This window comes from Chiloscyllium plagiosum, chromosome 18 (genome assembly GCF_004010195.1).
Source record: "Chiloscyllium plagiosum isolate BGI_BamShark_2017 chromosome 18, ASM401019v2, whole genome shotgun sequence".
Lineage (NCBI taxonomy): Eukaryota > Metazoa > Chordata > Chondrichthyes > Orectolobiformes > Hemiscylliidae > Chiloscyllium > Chiloscyllium plagiosum.
Window position 1 is genome coordinate 10,850,902 of NC_057727.1, and position 26,173 is coordinate 10,877,074.

The 26,173-nt window shown below is 39.1% G+C and overlaps 1 protein-coding gene across 1 annotated transcript; it reads left to right on the top strand.

Annotated features, from left to right (window-relative positions):
- Window positions 1-25,163, top strand: emc3 (ER membrane protein complex subunit 3). The gene is made up of 8 exons (XM_043707674.1): window positions 1-188; window positions 9,236-9,293; window positions 10,612-10,705; window positions 13,022-13,126; window positions 14,366-14,447; window positions 16,864-16,943; window positions 22,453-22,535; window positions 24,681-25,163. The coding sequence occupies exons 1-8, from the start codon at window positions 34-36 to the stop codon at window positions 24,807-24,809; spliced, it is 786 nt and encodes a 261-aa protein (XP_043563609.1). The 5' UTR covers window positions 1-33; the 3' UTR covers window positions 24,810-25,163.
- The last annotated feature ends 1,010 nt before the right edge of the window (window positions 25,164-26,173 follow it).

The window sequence follows — 26,173 nt, forward strand, 5'->3', positions numbered from 1 at the left end:
GTGGAGCTGTGAGTACGTCATTTCCGGCGAAATATGGCGGAGCCGGAGTTGCTGTTGGATTCCAACATCAGGCTCTGGGTCGTGTTGCCCATCGTCTTCATCACTTTCTTCGTGGGCTTGATCAGGCATTATATCTCCATTCTCTTACAGAGCGACAAGAAACTCACGGAGGAGCAGGTTTCTGACAGGTAGCTCAATTGCTTTCTACCCATCCAATGGCCAGCACCCCCATCTCCATGGAGACCATCTTCTTTCCCAGAAGCTCTGTCATGATTGTCAAAAATAATTTCATGATTAATTGAATTTCTGACTTTACGCTGCAAGCTTTTATTTCGAGTGAATTTGGCCGAATGTTCCAGTGTTGCGTTTAAATAATAAAATGTCTCCTGTTTTATTTGCCATTTCGCTTTTCTGACATTTGAATGTCACCTATAAACTTATTAAACTTAAACATTAATACCCGTGAAAAGGTTGGAAAGGAATGGCGAGTTTGGTTTTCGCCTGGGGTTTCTGTATTAAGTGCTCAGTAATTGAAGCACAGTTGATTGTAGTCTAACTTTGCCTAGATACACATGGGGAGTAGTTTGGAGGAGCTGTGTGAAAAGAAGCTGTTCTACACGCAGCGTGCACAATGGAAAAGCGATGGTCAGCCTGAGATGAGCTTTGGATGTTTTGTCGATGTTTGGGTGACAAAAGCAAACTGGGATCAGGACTCACTGGAATTGTAAACACCCTTTGCTGCCCTCCACTTTGTAAGATACTTCATAGCCCTGCAGATGTTGCTACTGTGTTGCATGAACACTAGTTATTGTTTGTGCACTATGTTGATTAGTATTCACAGAATATAGAATCTGAATGAAAAACAGTAATTACAAACATCCAAGTTAGGTGGAATAATTTCTCAGCAAGTGCTCACAATTTTAATTGACATAAATAGACAAGGTCTTTTCCCTGTGGTGGGGGAATCCAAAACTAGGGGCACAGGTTTAAAGTAAGAGGGGAAAGATTTAAAAGAGACCTAGGGGGCAACTTTTTCATGCAGAGGATGGTGCTTGTATGGAATGAGCTGCCAGCGGAAGTGGTGAAGACTGGTACAATTACAACATTTAAAAAGCATTGGATGAGTATATGAATAGGAAGGGTTTAAGGGAATATAGGCTAAATGCTGGCAAATAGAGCTAGATGAATTTTGGCTATCTGGTTGGCATGGATGAGTTGGATCGAAGGGTCTGTTTTTATGTTGTATGTCTCTATGACTCTATTTAGTAAGTAGGTTCCTAGTATGCGTTACACTATGAGCAAAAGTAAATTGAGAACTTGCAATCCAACATTTCTTCAGCTGTAAAGCAGTTATGAGTGACTTAACCCATTTTTATCATTATCCTAACAACATAAAAAGTAACTTTTGACTTCCATTATCTCAGAGTCATCGAGGCATAGAGATGTACAGCTTGGAAACAGACCCTTCAGTCCAATTTATCCATGCCGACCAGATATCCCAACCCAATCTAATCCCATCTGCCAGCACCCAACCTATATCCCAACCCATGTCCTTCCAAACACTTCCTATTCATATACCCATCCAGATACCTTTTAAATGTTACAACTGTACTAGCCTCCACCACTTCCGCAGGCAGCCCATTCTACATACGCAACACCCTTATCTGTTAGATTTAAGTGTCTTAAATCTATCATGGACTGGAATGATCTTTAAAAAAACTAACTTGGTGATAGTGATCACTTAATGACAGGTTGATGTTTTCATGAACTGGCGGAATAAACAGGAACTGGACTGATCGGAGATGGAACATGTCATGAAAATGACCGAAAGAAATCTGTATCTTCAGGTTGATTTACATCTTTCTAGAAATTTCACATCATATGAAACTTGCTTGCAATTTATCCAGTTTGGGAGTGATGTGAGAAAAGAAAACAATGAAGCTAGACTCAATCAGTAATTGCATTTCTTTGATTCTTTTTACTATTTTCTGGTCATATTTCAGCTACAATGGTTCTTTTCTCTGGGACTTAGTTCATGAATACTTTTGCCTTGTTATCTCTTCTCTGTATTCTAAAGCCTCTCAAAACTAATCTTTTCTGTATTCCCTTTCTGTCTCTCTTTTCTCTCATATGATATTGTCCTATTTTTTGCTTGCAATTCAGGTCTTATCTTATAGCTCTTATACAGTGCTTAAATACTTTCATGTGAGTAGTATGAAAATGTATGGAACTAGTTTATTTTGAAAGCTTATTTGATGCTTGTATTTAATATTGAACTCTTAACAGTGGAGGGAAGATGTTCTTTATGCAGTTGAACTAAATGTTGGACTGGTTTTGAGTATGTTAGCGTACTTTTTAACGTGCTTGACTTTTTAAATTTGGATTATTGGCAGGATCTCAAAGTACTCTAGTCAAAATGTGTAGCCACCATCGTTATCTGAGATAGGTGAACTACTTTACCAACAGGTGATTTTTGTCAGACATTCAAATCTTCTACTTGGTGCTGTTGTTTCATGAAAACTCATGCCCAGCTTGTGAAATCTGTACTAAACTGTTGTATTGTGACACCTTGAAATAGTTCAGTTAGAGTCATAGAGCTGTACAGCACGGAAACAAACGCTTTGGTCCAACTCAGTTCTATGTTCTAAGAAGTGAGAGGGAGGCAGTAGACAGGAAACTGGTTGGTCCAACCTCTGTCATAGGATCATAGAAATGTACAGCACGGAAATAGACCCTTAGGTCCGATTTGTCTATGCTGCCCAGATAGCTGAAATTAATCTCGTCCCATTACCCAGCGCATGGCCCATCCCTATAAATTCTTCCTATTCATCCAGATACCTTTTAATGCTGTAATTGTATCAGCCTCCTCCACTCCCTCTGGCAGTTTATTCTATACATGCACCAATCTCTGCGTGAAGAAAGTTGCCCCTAGGTCCTTTTTAAATCTTTCCATTCTCACCCTAAACCTTTGTCCTCTAGTTCAGGATTCCCCGCAACCCCAGGGAAAAGACCTTGTCTGTTTACCCTATGCATGTCCCTCATGATTTTATAACTTCTATGCCCTCACTCCTCAGACTCTGACGCTCCAGGGAAAACAGCCCCAGCCTATTCAGCCCCTCCTTCAAGCCCCTCTTAGAGCCTAAACCCTCCAACCTTGGCAACTTCCTTGTAAATCATTTCTGAACGCTTTCAAGTTTCACAACATCCTTCTTATAGCAGAGACCAGAACTGCACACAGTATTCCAAAAATGGCCTAACCAATGTCCTGTACAGTTGCAATATGACCTCCCAACCCCTTTACACAATGCACTGACCAGTAAAGGCAAACTTAAAAATCACAACACCAACCTGTTGCACAATAACCTGGTGTTGTGTGGTATTTAACTATGTCCACCCCAGTCCAATACATGGTACCTCCTCATCATGTCTACCATCAACACTATTAAAAGCAAGCATACCAAATGCTTTCTTCACTATCTTGTCTACCTGAGACTCTACTTTCAAGGAACTATGAACTTGCACTTCAAGGTCTCTTTGTTCAGCAACACTCCCCGGGACCTTACCATTAAGTGTATGAGTCCTGCTCTGATTTGCCTATCCAAAATGCAGTACCTCATGAAACATAAAAAAATGCTTATACTTAGTGCCTTCCTGGGTCTCTCAAAGCACAGTGGCTGTTACATCAGATCTGGCAGTTGTTATAGTTACTGCATGGTCTTATAAATACCAATGATATTGAGGTAAAAACAATGACTGCAGATGCTGGAAACCATATTCTGGATTAGTGGTGCTGGAAAAGCACAGCAGTTCAGGCAGCATCCGAGGAGCAGATTTTACTGCTTCTCAGATGCTGCCTGAACTGCTGTGCTTTTCCAGCACCACTAATCCAGAATCCAATGATATGAATGGTAATCTGATAGAATTGGGAATGTTACAATTTTCTAGTTTTCTTTGGAAATTACGATGAGATTTTAAAAATCTGTTCAATTAACATATTTCACCCTCAATTTCACGTGATATCTGAAGAATCAACTCACTTTGTAATGCTGAATGGATGCTAAGTTGTCAATGGTATGGAACTTTATTTTTGAATGGTATTATCCTTCCATATTTAAGGGCTAACAAAGTGTTGTTCACTCTGGGATCAATAACTGTTTCGTGGCCTGATTGTGACAATATTACTGACACTTTTAAGTGGCTGGCAGTAAAGCAAACACAAGAAAGTTGCTCCTGTATCACAGCATAAGAAATGGGTTTAGGCCAGCTGGCCCCTCAAGTCTGTCTCTTCACACAACAGCTCCTCTTTCATGTCTTTGTAGTTACCTTTACTCAATACGATCACACCTGATTCATTCTTCTCAAACTGCAAGTGATTTCTGTCCTATTATGGTCATTGCCCCTTAGGGTTCCTTCACCTTCGACTCCCTAAACCTCATTGCATGTTATTAAATCCAGAATTGCCTGTGGAGTAGTGGCCTCTACCACCAGCTGCTCCAAAAAAAACTTGACATTTTCTTGAGATCCACAACCATCTGATTTTCCCAGTCCGCTTCCACACTGAAGTCCCCTGTGATAATTGTAGTATGTTCTTTCTTACATGCCTTTCCTATCTGCTAATTTATTTTCTTCCCACCCCCAACCCCAATCCTGACTACTGCTTGGAGATCTGTACATAACTCCCATTAGAATCTTTCTTCCATTACAGTTCCTTAACTCTACCCATACAGATTATTTGATTCTGTGTCACTTCTTCCTGTCGATTTAATTTCATTTCTTACTAACAAGGCAACACTACCCATTCTGTGCATTTGCTTCTCCTTTGAGAGGCTGTTTATCCTTGGATATACAGTTCCCAGCTCTGAGTCCCTTTTAGCCTCACCTGTGATACCTACAACATCATACCCCAATTTCAATCTGCACTGTAAGCTTGTTTACTTTGTTTCATATACTGCACGCATTTAAGTACAAATACCCTCAGTCCTGCATTGACTGCCCCCTTTTCATAATCTGCTGTGCCTGGAATTAGATTCCTGACCCTTTTCTTATCCTGTGTTCCATCATTTATTCTGAAAACTTGAACGTCTGAGCAAACCCCCCCCCCCCAACTTTTTCTATAATTTTCCATGCAACTGACCCCCTCCCTCCCCCAATTCTTTTAGTTTAAAGCCCTATCTACAGCCCTACTTATATGACTCTGGTCTCAGCATGACTCAAGTGGACCCTGACCCATAGGGACAGTTCTCTTCTTCCCTAGTACTGATGCCGATGTCACATGAATTCAAACTCGTTTCTCCACACCGATCTCTGAACCATGCATTTATCTCTTTTTAATCTTGTTGACCCTGTGCCAGTTTGCTCCTGGTTGACGTGGTAATCTGGAGATTATTACCTTATTGGTTTTGCTTTATAATTCCTAGCTGCTCATATTCCCTTGACAGAATCCCTTTCTTTTTTCCTCTTTCTACCTGTATTGTTGATACCTATGTGGACCACAGCAACCAGATCTTCCCCTCCCCCTCCAAATTCCTCTGCAGCCTAGATGAGATATCCTGAATCCGGACACCAGGCAGACAACACAGTGTTCTGGATTCTCTATTCTGGCCACAGAGAACAGTGTCTATTTCCCTGACTTTACTCTCCCTGATTACAACTAAATTTCTCTTTTCTCCTCCCTCTTGAATGGCTCTCTGTACCATAGTGCTCTAGTCTGCTTGCTCATCCTTCCTACAGCTCCCACTCTAATTCACAAGGGAGCAAGAGATTCAAACCTTTAGACAATCTCAAGGGCTGAGGTTCGTTCAGCACTACCTCCTGGATCCCTCGACCTGCCTAGCTCACATTCACACCCTCCTAGCTCTGACTACTGATCAAACTTGAGGTAGTTAACTTAAGAAGTGTGACTACCTTCTGAAACACAGCATCCAGATTACTCTTCCTCCACCTGATGTGTCGCAGTGTTCAAAGCTCAGACTACAACTTGTCAACTCTGAGCCGCGTTCCTCAAGCAACTAGCACTTGCTACAAATGCGGTCACTATAAACCACAGTGGGGTCCACCAGCTGCCACATCATGCAGCACATCACCTGGCCCAGGTTCTGTACTTTAATTCCTTAGTTCTTTACTTGATTTAAAAAAAATATTTTAAACTGTCTTTTAGTTTGTAGCCTGTAAATATTTGCGCTCTTAACTTCAATCCCAAAATAACCTATAATAGTCAAATTAGAAGCAATCACTATCCAATGCACCTGTGATGTCAGTCTATTGTGCTGGGCCCAGATTCTCAGTAGGGTTAAAATCAACTAGCCGAAATGTCGATTTTACTGCTCCTCGGATGCTGCCTGAACTGCTGTGCTCTTCCAGCACCACTAATCCAGATTCTCAGCTTCAGTTGTCATGGTTAAATAAAACTTACAAACTATGAGCCAAAAAAACATCTTGTTCCTCTCTGCACTGAACTCGCACGTGGCCACCAAATCCCCTGAACTATGTACTCACTTATGTTAGGGACCAGGCCAGATCCTCCTCAAAATATTTCAAGAAAGTAGCCCAGACCCTAACTTTTTCTTATTTTAAAGGCAGATGTGAAGTGGGTTTTCCAGGGATGGTGCAACTGGTCAAATCACTCAGCTTTACGCAAAACAATTTATTTAAACACTACAGTTGAAACACAAACAAAAGAAAGCAGAACTTAGATTAGATTAGATTAGATTACTTACAGTGTGGAAACAGGCCCTGCGGCCCAACAAGTCCACACCGACCCGCCGAAGCGCAAACCAACCAAACCCCTACATTTACCCCTTTAACCTAACACTACGGGCAATTTAGCATGGCCAATTCACCTGACCCGCACATTTTTGGATTGTGGGAGGAAACCGGAGCACCCGGAGGAAACCAACGCAGACACGGGGAGAACATGCAAACTCCACACAGTCTGTCGCCTGAGTCGGGAATTGAACCCGGGTCTCTGGTGCTGTGAGGCAGCAGTGCTAACCACTGTGCCATCATGCCGCCCGTAACTATTGGAAATCTTAACTGGCCTGATACAGCAACTATTACTAATTAACTGTTCCAATATTGTAGCATCCCATAAACACACCACTTGGCAAAAAGGTAAAGTTAAACACAGATTCTTACAGACAGGAGGGAACAACATCCAGAAAGATATTTCAGAGAAAGTCCGAGGAATCCTTTACTGAAGCTTGCAATTCTTCTGGACTGGCACAAGTTGTGACTGCTACAGCTAAAAAAAATTCTTTTTTTTAAACCTGGGAGAATTGGTTACTCCCCTTCCATTGTTAAACTTTTTTTTATATAAAAACCCAAAGGCCTCTTAAACCTAGACTCTGGCACCCCTGCCTTTACAACCTCTCTTGAGAAAAAAAAACAAGGACCTCAGATTACAATGGGATCGTGATTAGATGGGCCAGTGGACTGAGAAGTGGCAGATGGAGTTTAATTTAGATAAATGCGAGGTGTAACATTTTGGGAAAGCGAATCTTAGCAGGACTTAATGGTAAGCTCTTAGGGAGTGTTGCTGAACAAAGAGATCTTGGAGTGCAGGTTCATAGCTCCTTGAAAGTGGAGTCGCAGGTAGATAGGATAGTGAAGAAGGCATTTGGTATGCTTTTCGTTATTGGTCAGAGTATTGAGTAGAGGAGTTGGGAGTTCATGTTGCAACTGTACAGGACATTGGTTAGGCTACATTTGGAATATTGCGTGCAATTCAGGTCTCCGTCCTATTGGGAAAGATATTGTGAAATTTGAAAGGGTTCAGAAAAGATTTACAAGGATGTTGCCAGGGTTGGAGGGTTTGAGCTATAGCAAGAAGTTGAATAGGCTGGGCTGTGGGGTGACCTTATAGAGGTTTCTAAAATTGAGGGGCATGGTCAGGGTAAATAGACAAAGTCTTTTCCCTGGGGAGTCCAGAACTAGAGAGCATAAGTTTAGGGTGAGAGGGGAAAGATATAAAAGAGACCTAAGGGACAACTGTTTCACACAGAGGGTGGCATGTGTATGGAATGAGTTGCCAGAAGAAGTGGTGGAGGCTAGTACAATTGCAACATTTTAAAAGGAATCTGGATGATATGAATAGGAAGGATTTGGAGTGATATGGGCCAGGTGCTAGATTGGGTTGGGATATCTGGTTGGCATGGACAAGTTGGACCGAAGGGTCTGTTTCTGTGCTGTATATCTCTATGACTCTGTGACAAAAATAAACATTTTAGAGTGACAGTCTGAGTGGGACGATGCTCTTGCTCTGGATGGGATCTCGACTTCCTGACCGTGTAGAGCTTACTGATCGTGCACTTCCAACAGGCCCTTTCTGAAAAGTCTGATTTCAGGTCGTCTTCTAGTCATTTCTTTGGTGACATTTCAGTGTACTAAAATTGGAAATCATGAAATTGTGTGGGACATGGGGTTTTCTTTAAGGGTGAATGAGGAAAATGCTTTGATTTGCTTCTTTTTCAAATAAACTCATTTGATGGTCGAAGTTTGAAACAAGATTTGATTCTGAAGTGCTGCCACAGTTTAAAGGAAAACTTGCGGAGGTGTATAATAATTCCAGCCAAAAGTTAACAGAAACAATTCTGGATTTATCTTGAGCATGATATCAAATGTTAAATTTTTATACTTGCGCTGAGGAAAATTCTTCCAGAGACAATTGGGCTCAGCATGAGAATACTCAAAATATGGCACCCAAAATGTTTTACAGCTGCTTAATATGTTGTTTTAGAAAGGGATAGAAAAAGATCACATTATAGGATAATTTGTGAGTGAAAGATGCATTTCCAAAGATTATGCTCAGTTTTAGTGCAAAGTAACACAGAACAACCACTGGATGGAGCCTATGCTAACTTAAAAGAATTTGAGTACAAGAAGATTAGAAATGCACAGTTTATGAAAGGACTCTACTGGCATGGCAAGCCTATTGCTCACTGAACCAGTGTTATGTCCCTATCTTTCTTTATATATGCACCATCATATTCTGTTGTGTACCCTGCGCTTTCTCTGCTCATATTTGATGCCATTCTCTGATCAAAGGCTCAGAAAGGGAAGTTATTTTTCAATAAATTACAGACTAACCAAAATTCTGTATCAGTATTTGATATGTCAAAAATGCATGATTATTTTGAAGGTTATCAGATTATTTATGTCAATTTTGATATTTTCATCTCTCTGACAAAACATCAATTTCCTTTGCACTTAACGTGTATTCTGTTAATTTTTTTTGCAGTCAAGTTCTGATCAGAAGTAGAATCTTGAGAGAAAATGGCAGATATATCCCAAAACAGGTGACTCTTAACTTCTTTACTTAATCCCACAAAAATTACATTTTGGGCCTTGGGCGAGTCAATTAACGCTCAACTCATGTTTAGTTTTGAGCCATTGTCGTCGATTGTTAAATTTAGTAACAGAAATTTTATTTTGTGAACCATGTGCCATTTTGCAGTCTCAATGGTAGATATCTGGCTTATTTCTCCTCAGTTCTTGACTTATTACAAGGCACAAAGAAGTCCAAAGATTCAACCTGTTGTTTTTTTTTATGTATCAGTTTTTCAAATTTTATCCTGAAAAGTATTGGCATCTGTAATAATCGCTCTTGTTTAGTTCAAAAATGAGAATATTCAAATTCTTTTTGCTTTCTAATGGCCTTATTCTTTTCAGTTTTTATGTAGAGTATATGATATGCAGGACTTACCTGTACCCCACCCCCTTATCTCCCTCCAGGGTCCCAAACAAGCCTTCCAGGTGAGACAGAGTTTCACCTGCCTCTCTTCCAACTTAGTTTACTATATCAGGTACTCCCGATATGGTCTTCACTGCCTCGGGGAGACCAAACGTAAACTTAGGGAATGGTTTGCTGAGCATCTCAACTGGACCTGCAGGGGCCGACCATACCTCCCAGTCACCGCCCATTTTAATTCCCGTCCCATTCCTTTCTGACATGACCATCCTTGGCCCCCTCCATTGCCACAATGAACCAAGCTGCAAATTCATCTTCTGCCTGGGCAGTCTACAGCCCAGAGGACTCAACATTGAGTTCTCCAGTTTCACACGACCTCCCCCCCCCCCCCCCCCCCCCCCCCCCCTCTTGGAATCTGACTGTTGCACACAAACAGCTGTTCAAAAATATCAAAGCAAACCAATCCTCTTCTCACTTAGTGGCCATACATGCAACATCTTCATTGTGGTTGCACTGATTGACAAAGCCACAAAGACCACATGCTCACCTTATTCTTTTCAAGATGCGTTGAGCAGTAGGCCACTGGAAGATACTTAAAATGTATTACAGATACCCTTGTACAATTAGCTTCTCCCCACATCTTTTCCCCCCTCCCCCACTCCCAAAAAAAACTGTAGGGCCTTCCCTGAATAGTTCAGATAAATTTGGTTTTTACTGAAAGATTTCATTTTCAGGATAAAGGAAAGTAATGATTTTATGTAATCAATCGAAGTACCAGATCTGGATTGAAACACGATACCTTCATATTGTATTCAAATTTCTGTGTAGGTTGGATTCTTGCTATATATTTTTAATGAGCGGTTTTTGCTTTTCTCGTGTACTTACAGTCTACACTTTGACCTGACTCTCTCTCTTTAAATTTCCAGTCCTTCCTAACAAGGAAATATTATTTTAACAACCCAGATGATGGATTTTTCAAGAAGACCAAGAGAAAAGTTGTTCCTCCTTCCCCCATGACCGGTAATGTGTTTTTACCCTTTGTTTGGAGGGTATGTAATCTCTTTCATGGGAGATCCAAACAGAGGTGACTGTAAGGGATGCCTTAGAAATGTTTGAAAAAGAGGAGTGCACTCATTACATTAACCAATTTTTTATTGCAAAAATATACTATATTCATAAAATCTTTTTCTACATTCACAATTCAAAAGCAGTCTGTACAGTCCTTGCGTATCAAGAAAACCAAAACATTGGTATTTGCAAAAACCAAAGGCTCTTCTTAATCTTGTAAGATATTATTTACATACATTGAAAAGCAATGAGAGGGTCTGGTAACTGAACAGACCGATGTTATTATTCATAAAGACCTTAGACCATGGTCTCTTCTCCACCACCACCACAAAGAAAATTTGATCATTTATCCGATTTTAGTTTATGGAACCTTGTAAAGCCTGCAGTTGCCTTCCACATTGCCTAGAAAATAATGGTGACTGTTCTTGAGATTTAGCGACTGTAAATGCTAATTCTTAACAATGTGTAAATTTTTTAAAAAGCCATAACTAAGCTAGTTGAAGAATCCGACAGCAGTAGAGTGAAAAGTGGTTCGGTAGTCACTGGTTGTTTTTGTCCTTTGAAGCTCACATTAAATTTCCATCATCCTTTACCCAGTTTGTGGTGAGAATGTCTTGGAATCTTTTACTGAAATCATCCTGATTTCTATAAAGACTTAAAAAAAGGGCACCAAGTCCAGCATTTCAAAAAAGCTACAGCTGACACATTCAACATATGTCTACCTCTTCAAACACTGATGGATCTGCTTTGCTTCCAACATTTCTGTCTTTATTAAATCTGGATTCATAAAGTCACAGTGAAGATAGGGATGGGGGGAGCAAATTCCCCTCCTCAACTTATTCATCCCAATTAGCAGCTACTCATTCTCCCAGGCTGACCTTTACCTATTTCTTTGTCTTCCCAACTATTGTTCTCTAAGTCTGAGCTCCATCTCCAGCTATTGTTTATTCCGCCCCATCTTCAGCATATATACCAACCTTTTCCGAGCTACATTCAGTTCTGAAGAAGGCTCAATGGACTTGAAATGTTAACTGTGCTTTCTCTCCACAGATGCTGCCAGACCTGCTGAGTTCTTCCAGCAATTTCTATTTTTGTTGTTTTCAGTAATATATCACAGAGTTAATAACTGGACTTTTATAGAATGATGCATTATGACAATATACTAATTGGGACATGCATTTATGATACCACCAGACATCACTTTGTGCTTTTTGGTGATATACTTTTGGAAAAAAACAGAAATTACTCAGCAGGTCTAGCAGCATCTGTGGAGAGCCAACATTGTTTTTGTTTCTGATTTCCAGCATCTGCAGTTTTTTTTTTGTTTAGTACTTTTGAAGAATCGTCACACTTGAATGTGGAAAATGTAGCAGCCAATATACACAGCAAGGTCCCACCATCGGCAGTATGATCATGACCCTATGATTTGTTTTGGTAATGTTGATTGTTGGATAAATATTGGTCAGGTCAAGGGAGTAACTCCCCTCCTCCTGTTCAAAATGGTACATCCACTTGAGGGACCAGATGAGGCATCTATTTAATGTCACATGCAAAAGGCTATGTAGAATTTTCTCAACATTGTATTATAATGTCAGCTTTGATTTTTTATGAATTTTCCATGTGAAATTGTAGAATGTTGATCTATACCCCTTGTTTACCACAAAATCATATTATTTTAAATGATCGATTTTTACCTCACATGGGGGATGTGCCACATGGCTCCCAACTATTGTAGAAATGGTACCTGAGCAAGGGTTTTTGCTTATTAGATTATTTACAGTATGGAAACAGACCCTTCGGCCCAACAAGTCCACGCCAACCCTCCGAAGAGTAACCTACCTAGACCCATTGCCCCTGACTAATGTACCTAACATTGTGGGCAGTTTAGCATGGCCAATTTACCTGACCTGCACATCTTTGGACTGTGGGAGGAAACCGGAGTACCCGGAGGAAGCCCACGAAGACACGGGGAGAATGTGTAAATTCCACACAGACAGTCGCCCAAGGTGGGAATTGAACCTGGGTCCCTGGCGCTGTAAGGCAGCAGTGCTAGCCACCGTGACACCCCTAAAGTGTGGAAACAGGCCCTTTGGCCCAACAAGTCCACACCGATCCATTCCCCTATTCTATTATCCTATATTTACCCCTGACTGATGGCAATTTAGCATGGCCAATTCACCTAACCTGCATACCTTTGGAAATGTGTGAAGAAACTGAAGCACCCGGAGATGAGGCTAAAGCTTATTAACTTCCATTTCATATTTTCAGACCCCACTATGGTGATGGATATGATGAAGGGCAATGTGACCAATGTACTTCCTATGATCCTTATTGGTGGTTGGATCAACTGGACCTTCTCTGGTTTTGTTACTAGTAAGTAAAGCACTGTAGCACTGTGGTACCTAAACTTAATTGTTAATATGATGTACTTAAACTGATTCCTAATGTCTTTGGGCAACCATCAACTGCAAGTAACCTCCTTTTCCCATATCGCTAAGACAGTTTTCTCCAACTGAGTATTGAGGAACAGAAACTAAAAATTCCAATCTCTTGTAATGACTGCATTGTTCAAACCAGTACATTGCAGAGCTTTAAGACCATCTTCAACCCACATCTGAGGTTCAACCTCCTATCTCTTACCAAACACAAAGACCACTTATCCAACCTCTGTAACATTATCTATCTGTAGTTAGCCTCTGTGATGGAACCCACATCCATATTTTTGACATCTTTGGACTTGGTTTTTCTCTAATGTTTGTTAGTTTTACATTCTGTACCCTATATGAACATACTGTTCATCCAAAGCTCAACTTGCTTGTGCCATGTTCTAAGCCAAATCTTACTTAACCCATTATTATCATCTTTGCTTACTTACATTGGCACCCACTACTTAGTACATTGCTTTTAAAATTCTTGTCTTCATCTACAAATCCTGCTATGGTTCTCAATCCTCTCTGATTCTAAACCCCATAGACCTACCTCCACTGTTAAAATCTTTTAACGTTCTGTTAATGTAAGTTCTCAGGTGAGTTTTTCAAACTTTCAAAATATTCACTGCCCTACAGGATAAATTTTGTCCAATCTCTATGGTCTTTTTTCCTATTCCTTCATGGGAAGTTGAGTCATGTCCCCTCTGAATTTTAGTTTTTAGGAAATATTCATTCAATGGATTTTCCCATCAGTTATCTTGACTTCAATCTGCAATTTCTCTATCATGACTGTTGCGTGGAAATTCATGCAACTGTTCCAAGCACTGATTTAATTACATTGCACTTATTAATGCAAAGGGAATGTACAATTGTAGATCATGTTAGTCCAAATGCCAAGATTTTTTTACTTGGGTTGTTATTGTCAAATGTACATTGATACAGTGAAAAGTATTGTTTTGTGTGCTAACCAGACAAATCAAAGCTTGCGTAAGTATCAGTAATAGAACAGAATGCAGAAAATAGTGTTGTGGCTACAGAGAAACATCCTCTTTAATATGAAAGGTCCGTTCATAGGTCTGATATCAGTGGGGAAGAACCTTTATACCAACAGATTCAAGGTATAAGTTCAGAAAATCAAATGTGGAATGTTTTTGCAAATAAAGCATTTCTTTTTTCTCTTCAGCCAAAGTTCCATTTCCTTTGACGCTGCGTTTTAAGCCGATGTTACAGCAGGGAATTGAGCTACTCTCACTGGATGCTTCCTGGTATGTTGACAAATATGCGTAAGAAAAGTCAAGAATCGGGAAAGTGCCAGTCAACACTTATCCTTGATGCTTTCAATATCATTTTTGTACATACTTTAACAATTACTTTTGAAAAAAATCAGTGAAACTTTCGTAAGACTTAAGAAATGGAGCCTTCTGGGGTAAAAGGCTAATTACTGTATCATTCACTATGTTAATGGACCCAAAGGTAAATATTAAAATAGCTGACCTATTGGCTTAGAACAGCATCCTCATTGATAATTGGATCCAAGCCTGATCGTAAAGTGAGAGGCAAGACATAATGCTTTTCCTTGACAGTAACTTTATTTGCCGAACAAACTGTATCTCAAATCTTCTGACCCCACTCACCATGCCCCAGCTTTTCCCTTTTTATATGTATTCAAAGACAATCAATTAACACTGTCACCTATTTATCCTCGATGTTAATGATGTAATGGACTTGATATTAACATTGTTTCAAATCTTGCATTTCATTTTGACAATTTCTTCCAGCTATGATCTAAACATGTCCTCCATTCTTGACAAACTATTATTCGTTCTGGATTATCAGTAGATATACCTTCAACGCCTTAAGTTCTCTTCCTAAATCCTTCTCTTTTGCACCTGCATCCAGCCATCTCCTCCTTAGTATTCACCTCTTATTATCCCCATAAGGTGCTCAAAATGTTTTTCCTTGAATCACAAGTACTACAGAAATAAAGATCGATTTTAATGAGAAATAGCAGACATAAACAAACTTGTGAAATTGGTGCAGTGGATCATTTAACCCTTAGAATCTGCTCTTCCATTCAATAAGATCACAAGATCTGATGTTTTAAATTCCACCTTACATGTAACCCACCACCCCTAAAATGCTTCCAATTCTCTTACCTAACAATAATCCATTCACTTCTGACTTAAAAATACTCAATGACCCTGCTTCCACAGCCTTCTGGGGCCGAGAGTTCTAAAGTCACCCAACTTTGAGGGAAAAAAGTTATCCTCATCTCTGTCCTGACAAGGTAACTCCTAACTTTAATGGAGTGCCCCCTCGTTCTGGATTTGTCCATACAGGAAATATCCTTTTCACATCCATTTTGTGAAAGCACTTTAGGATTTTGTATGCTTCAATCAAGCCACCCCTCACTTTTCTGAACTCTAGTGGACACCAGCCCAGCCTATCTGACCAGTCCTCCGAAGACAACACACACAATCAATGTATCAGTCTAATGAGTATGCTCTGAACTGCCTTTGATGCATTTATGTTCTACCACCAAGGAAGAATAGGGGAAGCAGCTAATTAGAGGGGCTGAACCCAGTTTTTAAAAGTTGAGGGAGAAAGTACAAAAGTATGGTCATGTGTTTGAGGGAATGGTTATTTATGGTGAAAACAAGATCAAGAAGAAATTAATGAGGACTTGATGCCTAGAAATGGTCGCTTTTCACAATAAATAGGACATATTAAAATCTTCCCTGACTACTAGCCATTCAAATGCTTCAGTACTTCTTTAGTGTCTCCTCTGTTTTAATTGATGTTGAATTAAAGTGGCAAGTCAATTATAGACCCTTGAGACTCCAGTCTACTAAAAATTCAGTATGTTTATTGATTTTTAAATGGAAATAAGATCAATTGGGTCATTCAAGACTCCATTAAATTCCTCATGAGTTTTATATTAATGTTCCTAAATCTATCTCTTCAATTCCACTTTTAACATCTTTTTGTTTTCTAATTGTTTTCTTCAAATACTCACTACTCATCCATGTAAAATGTACTATGTGAGTTGCAAATAGATTTTTTTAATGGTGGCAGAGTGGAGAAATTCAAATTGTCGCTTGTCCACGTAATATCATTGAATGCGGTCATCGCTGTGTAGACGTAATGGACTGTCAATTTATCTGCTGTGATACAGTTAACCAGTGACTGAACAAAAGAATGTTGAATGTGCTTTGTTTTCTCAACTGTCAAATAGCATCAGCTTATTCAAACATAGCACTAAGCTATATCAAGAGTAGCTCCATATTCATAGCTGGAATGTTATCGTCCCATGCAGGATTGAAGGTTTAGAACAGTCACTGCCCCTGGAATCATCCCAAGGGAAATCTGTCCTTCAGTCAAGAGACTAGAGTATTTCGAAGAACACAATATACAGAGAAAGCATGAGTGACAAATCATTTGATTTCAGTTGTGAGAGTTTGATTAGGTTTTGTGTTGCTGGATAGAAGCAAGACAAAAAGAGAAAAAAACTTACATAATTGATTATGCCTTGATAATGTTTGAACATTCAACATTTTAACTCGAGGAGGATGCTTCTGCTGTAGCAAGAGGTAGACAAAGTTGAGGGAAATTGTCATGTTTACTTCTAATGTTGTTTACTCCTTCCAAACTAACATTATGTTGTTTATTGTTTTTACTTAGGGTGAGCTCTGCATCATGGTACTTCCTGAACGTGTTTGGGCTCAGAAGCATGTATTCTTTACTCCTGGGACAAGATAATGGTAAACATTAACAATTCAGTCTTTATGTTTTGATAGGTGAACATTAGACATTTTGGAGGCAATGGAATCAAGTTGAGACATTTTTCCACAAAAAGAAAGCTTAAGCTTCATTGACCTATGTATCTAACAATTCACTATTAAATGGCATTGTTAGAGAATGCAGCTCATCTTAAAAAAAAGCGCTGTGATTGGTCAATTTAAATGGAACAGCAAATAAAATAAGCCATGTCTTATTTGGATGAGAACAGAAAGAAGGAAGAATCTGAAATTGAGCATACACAATTTATCATCTTTATTGCTATATTACAATTCTTGTCACCCTGCTATAGCAAGGATATTGTCAAACCTGAAAGGGTACAGAAAAAAATTACAAAGATCTTACTGGGACTGGAGGGTTTCAGTTATAAAGAAAGGCTGGATAGGATGAATCTTTTTCCCTGGAGCAGATGCTGATGGGTGAACATACACAGGTTTATAAAATCATGAGGGGCATAGGTAGGGTAACTTTACCAAAGGTAGGGGAGTCCAACACTTTCGGGCACAAGTTTAAGGTGAGAAGGGAGAGATTTTAAAGGGACCGGAGGGCAAACGTTTCATACAAGGTTGGTGTGTGTATGAAATGAGCTGCCAGAGGAAATGGTAGAGGCAGGCACAATTACAATATCTAAAAGACATTTGGACAGGTACATGGATAGGAAAGGTTTGGAGGGATATTGGCAAACAGAAGCAAATGGGGATGGTTCCGTTTAGGATATTTGGTCAGCATGGGCAAATTGGACCAATGGTCTGCATTCGTGCTGTATGACTCTTGGGGGATTTAATGCAAAATAGTTTTTCTGTTGCATCCTATATGGTGTTGATAGACTATTCTAAGGTACCTTTCGGATATTTTAACAGAGAATTAAAAAATAACAGTTGGGCTTGAGTGATCATTGGGCTCTACCACAACTTGGTTCTCAAAACTTAGTAAACTGAGATCTTTGACTCCTATCAGAACCTCTAAATTATATGCATCATGGTCTAGCTGTTGTACTTTAATCAAGTTCGTGAAAGGATGCAGTGGCATCATTTGAAGAAAATAGTCAATTCTCCCAATGCCTGAGCTAAGATTCCTCTAACCAACACCATTAAAAAGGAAATTAACCAGTTCATCTTATTGCTGTTCCTTGGATTTCACTACAACTAATGATTCTTCACATGCAAAACTGCTTTAAATGATTCGTTGTGTACTGTGGATTATGATAAGATAAAATCTGAATGTTAAGATTTTATCTTAACGTTTGAAAAAAATGTTACGATTCTCAACTACTGTTATTAAACAGATGGCTATGGAACTATTTTCCATGTTCTCTGGTAGTCTTTGGCAAAACACATCAACAGCCCTATTTTTTAACAGCCTGTGGAGACTGAAGCTGGCAGGTGTTCTGAAGTCTCAATGCACAGTCACCACAGACTCGCACCAAAACACATTTCAAAGTGAGGAGGAGGAGAAAGATATTCTGATTGTTGGTAGCATTTTATTTCAAAAAAATCTATGATCCTTTGGCATTTATTTACCCAAAAATATGTAAGCAAGAACAAAATAAAGAAGCTGTATTTATACAACACGTTGGAACATTTTTAAAAGATGTGATAATGTCTTTCACATTCAGGCAATTGCTTGGGTGTGTCATGCAGGCAAAATACAGTGACTGTTTTATGCACAGCAAGCTTGCAAACAATTAGTAAACTAAAATACTAATGATTCAGTAGTCTGGATTAATAGCTGCTTTTAGCCAAACAAGCGAGTGAATGTCACATTCTCAAAAGAATATCATGGCTCTTAAACTTTTTTAACATTTCTAAAATACTTCTTAATCAACCTACTCAGACATTATGACACCTCTGGAGCAGGTGAGACTTTAACCTGGGCCTACCTAGGGGTAGGTACAGTGCCGCTGTGCCAAAGAGTCTTTTAAGCATCTTCTCTAAGGGCAGTTGAACATAAGAGATGTAGGTGTGTCCAACTTATTAATTTTGTTGAATACTGTGTGGCCTGAATGAGGTCATTGAAGATTTAAGCTATGCCTGCTGAATTCCTGATCTCAACCTTCAGTCCAATCCTGCTCTGACCTCAATACAAGCAAAACACATGTGTAATGCTACAATAATGGTGTGATTTGTAATCCTGAGCATGTGTGAGGGGGAATTTGGAATCCGAAGTAGAAGATTCCACTTTGTGGCAACCGATATTTGTTCTTGGACATCTCCCAAAGATTGCATTTCATGAGCTCAGAAATTACAAATGTCTTTTCCTGCCTTCAAGTTTTCTTTTTGCTTGTTTCAAAAAGGCAATCTGGATAATGAAGAATAAATATCAGCCTGTAAGAATTAGGAAGATTAGAACTCATGAATAGCAGAAGCCGTCTCTGATGTTTTATCAAGGCAAAAATGATCATTCATCTTATTCAGTCTGTTCCTTCAATATTTTAGTTATCAACACACATGATTTAACATGTTGAGTAGAGGAAATAATTACAGATAAAATTTCAAAGCATGTTTGGAAAGCCTAAATTCCAGTTTTCAATCTTATCTAAAATATTTCAGCAACTTGTATACAATGGGATGTGATTAAAACTGCTTATACTAATTCTTCCTAATTTAGGCCTGAATTTAATTTCTTAATAGTTACAAGTGCAGCAATCATTTACTTGAATTGCCATAAAAACTCACCTTTTAACATTTTTAAGTTGGCATGAATTTATATCCTCCTGATATAAATAGCTGTGTTATCAGTTTGCACAGAGAAGACATGAGTCAGCAATTTCATGTATGAGTCAGATCGATAATTCAGTGCACTAAGTACGTTCGGATATGATCTAAGTAAATCCCACAAAGATCATATTTAGCTTGGGACAGCTGGTGGGAAGTTGATGTGAGCTAATCTATTGAGGGGTCCATATCAGGCTGTACTGGATGGAGTGAAGACTGAAGAAGGGATAATAATGGTGTCGTCTTCTCACCTACCTTCCCTGCTTCTCCCCTGCCTGCCCCGCCCTCCAAACATATACAAGCTTTGTTTTCATGAGCTAATAATGACAAAAAGAAGTCAGATGATTGCCTTGGCAACATGCCATTCATATAATTGTTCCTGCAATGGCTTTGGTTTGCCCTCTGAGTTTGCTAATCTGGGTTACTACTCATTGTGTTTGTATGCCTCAATGGGGTAGTGCCTTATAAATTAAATCCTGTTGCACCTGGAGTCATTACAAAATTTAAAGATTTTAAAAATCACCCAATTTGCATGTCACTTTGAAAGCAAGGATCAAGTTTCTGTACTTAAGAATTAGTATTTAATACAAAATAAATTCGAACAATGATAAACAATTATGTCTTGCCAATTTATAACTTTACTAGTTAAAACTCTAACCCCTCTGTATACACACAAATGTACAGACAGGCACAGAAACACCTGGGTGTTATGCGAAGACTGGGAAGGCAGTTTCCTGAGATGATTCTTTGCTGATTAGAATGCTGCTTTCTTCTTGATCTTCATTTTTAGTACTTTCACTTGTTTGCAAGAGGCATAGGATAAGTGGTTTGTGCTTATAAATTAAAAGTCTCAACTGACAGCAACTGATGAGCAGAAATAAACTGGCTATCTCAAGCATAAAATGCTTTTCACTGCAGAGCAAGCTCAGCTCCTTCCTTTCTAGAGATCTGATAACTTCTGATAAACTGTTCATCTGGATTGGAGCCAATCACAGTTATTGGCAGGTAGGATGTCTTATCCTCAATAACTCTTCACCATTTTACAGACCAATCAATAACTTGTTGCTGGCCAAATCTCAACCTCTAAGTCTCCAGCTCAGTTGTAGCTAAGCTTCAACTGCTTGAACCAAATGCTGTGTAAACAGCACTTACTTATAATGAGGGTCATGTAACGTCTTTTTAAAATGTTCAGGAATACGACAGCAAGCAAGCACGGTGGTACAGTGGTTAGCACTGCTGCCTCACATTACCAGGAACCTGGGTTTGATTCCAAACTTGCGTGACTGTGTAGAGTCTGCATGTTCTTACTGTGTCTACATAGGCCTCTCTCTGGGTGCTCTGGTTCCTTCCCACAGTCCAAAGATATTCAAGTTAGGTGAATTGGCAAAGCTAACAAAAATGGCCCTGTAGTGTCCATAGGTGTGCAGGTTAGATGAGTTAGCCATGGTAAACATTACGGGAATTGGGGGTGTGGAGTTTCTTCTGAGGGTCAGTGCAGACTTGATGAGCTGAATGGCCTCTTTCTGCACTTTAGGGATTCTGTGATTTTTGTGAATCCTTGGTTTTTAAAACCATTCTTTTTCCATTTCAGAAATATAGTAATGTAAAGCGGTACAGATTTTACAGTACAAATCCACATATAAACTCAAAAGGAAAAGTTAGGCTGGGTTCAAGCTGGAAAAGTCATAAATGTTGTGAGAACGCCTCTGGACATTGCAGTATTCCCCTGGTCTATTATCATAGTCAGCAAACGTTTAGTCTGTATGATTTTTGCCAACAAGTTAGTGGATTGAGGAAGAGGGAAAATTGGGTGAAAATGAATATTTGATTATGTAACTGGTGCTTTTAATGTAATCTAATTAGAATATTCTAAAAGAGTGGTATAATTATTGGCTACATAATGATAAAACTCCTATTTCATAAGTAGTATATTTCCAACCTCGATAAGTGCATCCAAGTTTAGGAGTGGAAAATAAAATGGAAAACTTGCGACTCGGTCAACAACCATTAGTATGTAGCATCAATATTTTGGCATGACCAAAGTATTTCTCCCATTGGGCAGGAAGTGTTGCATTGTTGATGAGGGTGTAACTGTATCAAAAGGGGAAATAATAATGCAACCTGTAAACTGTACTACAAAATTTTGTGGTTGTGCTCAACAGCTTCAACAATATAACTTTGACCTTGAGTACAACTCACAGTTGTATAAAAATGTTAAGAAATGTAGAGTATCAGTCTTTCATAGAATCCCTCCAGTGTAGAAGCAGGTTATTCGGCCCATCGGGTCACACTGACTGTCCAAAGAGCAGCCCACCTTAAGCTATCCCTGTAACTGCGAATTTCCCGTAGTTAATCCACCCAACCTGCAAATCCCTGGATATCATGGGCAATTTGGCATGGCCAGACAACTTAACCTCATCTTTGTTTATATGTTGGATGTAGTTTGGTGATGTGGGTTGAAAATTAATTGTAGTTTTAAGTCATTTGCTTACACATATTCCCAGTTTTTAAAAATCTTTTTAGTTGCAAGAAATTAATTAATTTTGAAAGCACCTTATTAATTTGTGGTATTCATTGTACATGAAGAATAAAGCACACTTGTACAAAGAATATTGCTGTATGTATGCTTCTACAATTAATGGGGTGAAACTGAAACATAATATTTGCACAATAGACCTAGAAAATGGCTTAATCTGTTTTTCTGTCCCACTTTGACATGGAATCCAGTGAATTCAAATGACCTTTTGCACTTTTATAGCTGCAGACCAGTCTCGCGTTATGCAAGAACAGATGACGGGTGCTGCAATGGCAATGCCTCCTGATACAAATAAAGCATTTAAGGTATGTGGATTTACATGCATTTTAATTATATATTCGATTGCAGAAGAAATAATCCATTAAAGACTGTTGATTTGGCAAATAAAGTAGAATGTGGGAAATGTGAAAATATCCACATTGGCAGTAAGAATAAAGATGTAAATGATGAGAGTTTGCAAAGCTCTGAGATACAGAGAAATTTGGGTGTTCTCATACATGAATTATGAACATTAATCTGCAGGTGCAGCAAGTAATTAGTAAGACTATTAGGAGTTTATACACTCAGACCTCATTATATGTGAGAGATAGGCGCACACACTCTTTGGATAACAAATCTCCTGTGTTCTGTGAAAGACTATTCAAAGAATTAGATGAGACAGTAGGAAAAACTTAAGATGGAGTCTGGGACTGAATTTGCAAGCGCACAGATCTGTACGTAGCATATCATTATGAGGACAAAGTGTAATTAATTACAAGGGAAGGTGAATATAAAAGTAGGGTTTTTCCTTCAGCTACACCAGATGTTATGCTGGAGTACTGTGTATAGTATTGGTCTCTTTAGTAAGGAAGGATGAAAATGTATTGGAAGCAGGTCAGAGAAGGTTTACTTGACAAATACCTGGAATGGGCAGGCTGCCGAATGAGAAAAAGTTGGACAGGCAAGGGTTGTATCTGCTGGAATTTAGAAGAGCAAGAGGCAACCTGATTGAATCATACAAACCCTGAGAGGTCATGACAGGATGGGATTGAAAAGGATTTTTCCACTTGAGAGATTCAACAATTAGGAGTTACTAGATGTAGGTTTGCTCGCTGAGCTGGAAGGTTCATTTCCAGATGTTTTGTTATCCTACTAGGTAACATTTCCCAAAGAAACCCAAACATATAAATTGAAAGCAGGAATTTTCAGCATTGCTTTGCCTAAGCCCCACTGAAGATGTTACCTAGTAGGGTAACGAAACGTCTGGAAATGAACCTTCCAGCTCAGCGAGCAAACCTACATCCAAAACCTCAACCTGAGCTACAAATCTTCTCAAAACCCGATTAGGAGTTACTGTTTAAAAATAAGGGTTACCCATTTACAATATTTTGCTCTGATGCTCACAAGTCTTTAAAATCCTGCTTCTGTTTGCAGATATAGTATTGATGTGTAAGGGATTGAAATCTATCATGGATTGATGGGAATGTGGGATAACCATATTAGCCATCTAGGCCAGAATGCCCAAAACCAATGTCTATCTGTGTTAAATTATTTCAGCTCAGCCTTAATATGTTGGGGGAAAGTTGTGCATGGTAAGTGTATGTGCTGGAGAGCCAATCACTACAAGTTAATGCAAATACAAAAATGCTGGAAAAACTCAGCAGATCTGGCAGCATCTGTGGAGAGAGAAACAGAAATAAAATCTGATAGGGATTCTTCAGGACTTCTGCATTTGCTTACCACATACTAATGGTTGGATAAAGTGCTCCCCAACCCTCCTTGTCCGTCTGTATTTGCCTCTGTTTTGCTTTTTCTCTCCACCTGTTCAGAGATATTATGACATCTGTTTAGCAGGTGGGATTTGAACCTCTTGGCTCAGAGGCAGAGCCCCCAATCATCATTTCTGTGCTGAGTCAAAGGACGTATTTGGTTAACAATGTTGGAAGATGCAACAATGCTAATGAGTTTTAACGAGAGGCACTTGCCTTAACAAGGTCTAGTTTATTCCATGGTTACAAAAGGTAGTAGTTTGATTGGCTATTGAGACTTAGCTGTTATGTCCATCCAGAGACACTAATGACACATATGCATGTCTCCATCAGAATCTCGAGTTAGTCTTTATTCCCCACCACGGACTACCTGACATCATTTAGATTGGGTGGAGCTTAATGCACTCTTCAATATTAAACCTTTCATAGTGATTATCTTGCATAATGGACAAAATGAGAGGCTTTAATGTTCTGTGTTCAACATTTATATGGGCTTGTATGTGAAGAATAGCTGAAAAGGGTCTTTAGGCATTTAATTGCACGAGTATGATTGAGCACCTTTGAGAGATTTGAGAAATTTAAAGGGGGAAGAAAACATGAACAATTTAAAGGCATATAACAACTTAAAGATGAAATGGGAAATAGAGGGTGGAGGAGATAATATTCAATAATACCTGCCTCAAGTGTTTTTTAATTCTGTAGGCTGAATGGGAAGCTTTGGAAATAACGGATCATCAGTGGGCCTTAGAAGAGGTTGAAGAGGAACTCATGGCCAAGGATCTTAATTTTGAAGGGATGTTCAGCAAAGAGATTGAGACGTCGATGTTCTGAAGCATCTTAACCAGTGGCCTCCAATCGTAACCTCCAGCTTCCATAACTTGTGTTTGTAGTAAGACTGACATTTCTGCTGAAGTCTTAAAAAAAATCACTTGAAAGCATTAGAATCACTTGTCGCCGCTTCAAGTTACACAAGCCACTAATTTGATACTTTACTGTGAATTTGGAAGTTCCGTGTAAATCGGGGTCTTGTATGGATACTAGACTAGAAGAGATTGTGTCGTTTGTTCCAACACTTGTTGGAATTGACTCTCATTCAATCCATAAAGATGCAAGTTATTTAGAAGCCCTTAGTGTCTCTGACCAAATGTACTGAATTCACTTTGTTTATAAAAGTATAAAGCATAATTTTCTCATGGATGTAAGTGTGTTTCTTTAGGATAACATCTGTTGCAGTATGTTCTATTAGGTTAGTCCTGCATTGGTTCTGAGTTTAGAAATGAACTCTATTTTGTGTGTCTGTATGTTGGCAGCTGTCAAGTTCTCTTTTTCCCTCTATTATTCATGCTATAGGAATTGGAGTAAGTAACTCAATTTGAGGTTTTTCACTAAATTGGGCATTGATATCTTGGTTGCCGTAATGAAAAATTACAAGTGTAGGTCACATAATACAAATTTGGCTCTTTCAAGTTGATTGGAAGCTATTTTTGTGTCTGGGCGTAAAAAGCCCCAGTTAATCCAACATAGCCAGTTTTTATTTTAAAAGATCAACTAAGGATTTCTTCAAAGCTGAATTTGGCTTTGCAAACTCATGGAAATTGTGTTATCACAAGAAATGGCAACTCGTGAAATTAAACTGATAAAATACATTCTTCGTCAATTTAATCGTACATCACCTTCAGATTCCTGTAACTTTACATCTCACTGCCACCATAGAATGGTAACCCTTAGATGATTGTTAACTGTCATCACGCGTAAAAGGAAATCAATATTTGACTTTCAAATGTTGAAATAATGCTTGTTATATTCCAAAATGCCATAGTTTTGTTTCAGCAATTTAATCACACTGAGATTCTGGGCTAGGTTTTGGAGACCATCCTCATACTGGGAAACAATGCAAATGGAACTCTAAATTAGGGCACCATGCAATCAGCACAGCCCTACCCAGCTGCAATTTTTACAAGCAATAAGGGAGGGTCGGGTGATTCACCTGTCCCAACCCATTTGAGGCTCTTCAGTGATCAATTAATAGCCTCATCCCATCATCGCACAGATTTAATTAGCAGTGAGAGAGGCTGGCACACAACATAAAGCCTGGCTAGTCAAAATGTGGGTTGGCTTTTGCCATGCTGTCTGGCAGCTCGAATTGGAGGCTCCTTCACACAGTTTTAGCTCACTATGTTCACCCCCTACCTCCC

Bases quoted from the DNA above. Each gene is read 5' to 3' on its own strand.
- emc3 (XM_043707674.1), top strand. From the start codon at position 34: ATGGCGGAGCCGGAGTTGCTGTTGGATTCCAACATCAGGCTCTGGGTC. The intron at 9,294-10,611 runs GTGACTCTTAAC...TTAAATTTCCAG, and splicing joins GCAGATATATCCCAAAACAG to TCCTTCCTAACAAGGAAATA. The intron at 10,706-13,021 runs GTAATGTGTTTT...TCATATTTTCAG, and splicing joins TCCTCCTTCCCCCATGACCG to ACCCCACTATGGTGATGGAT.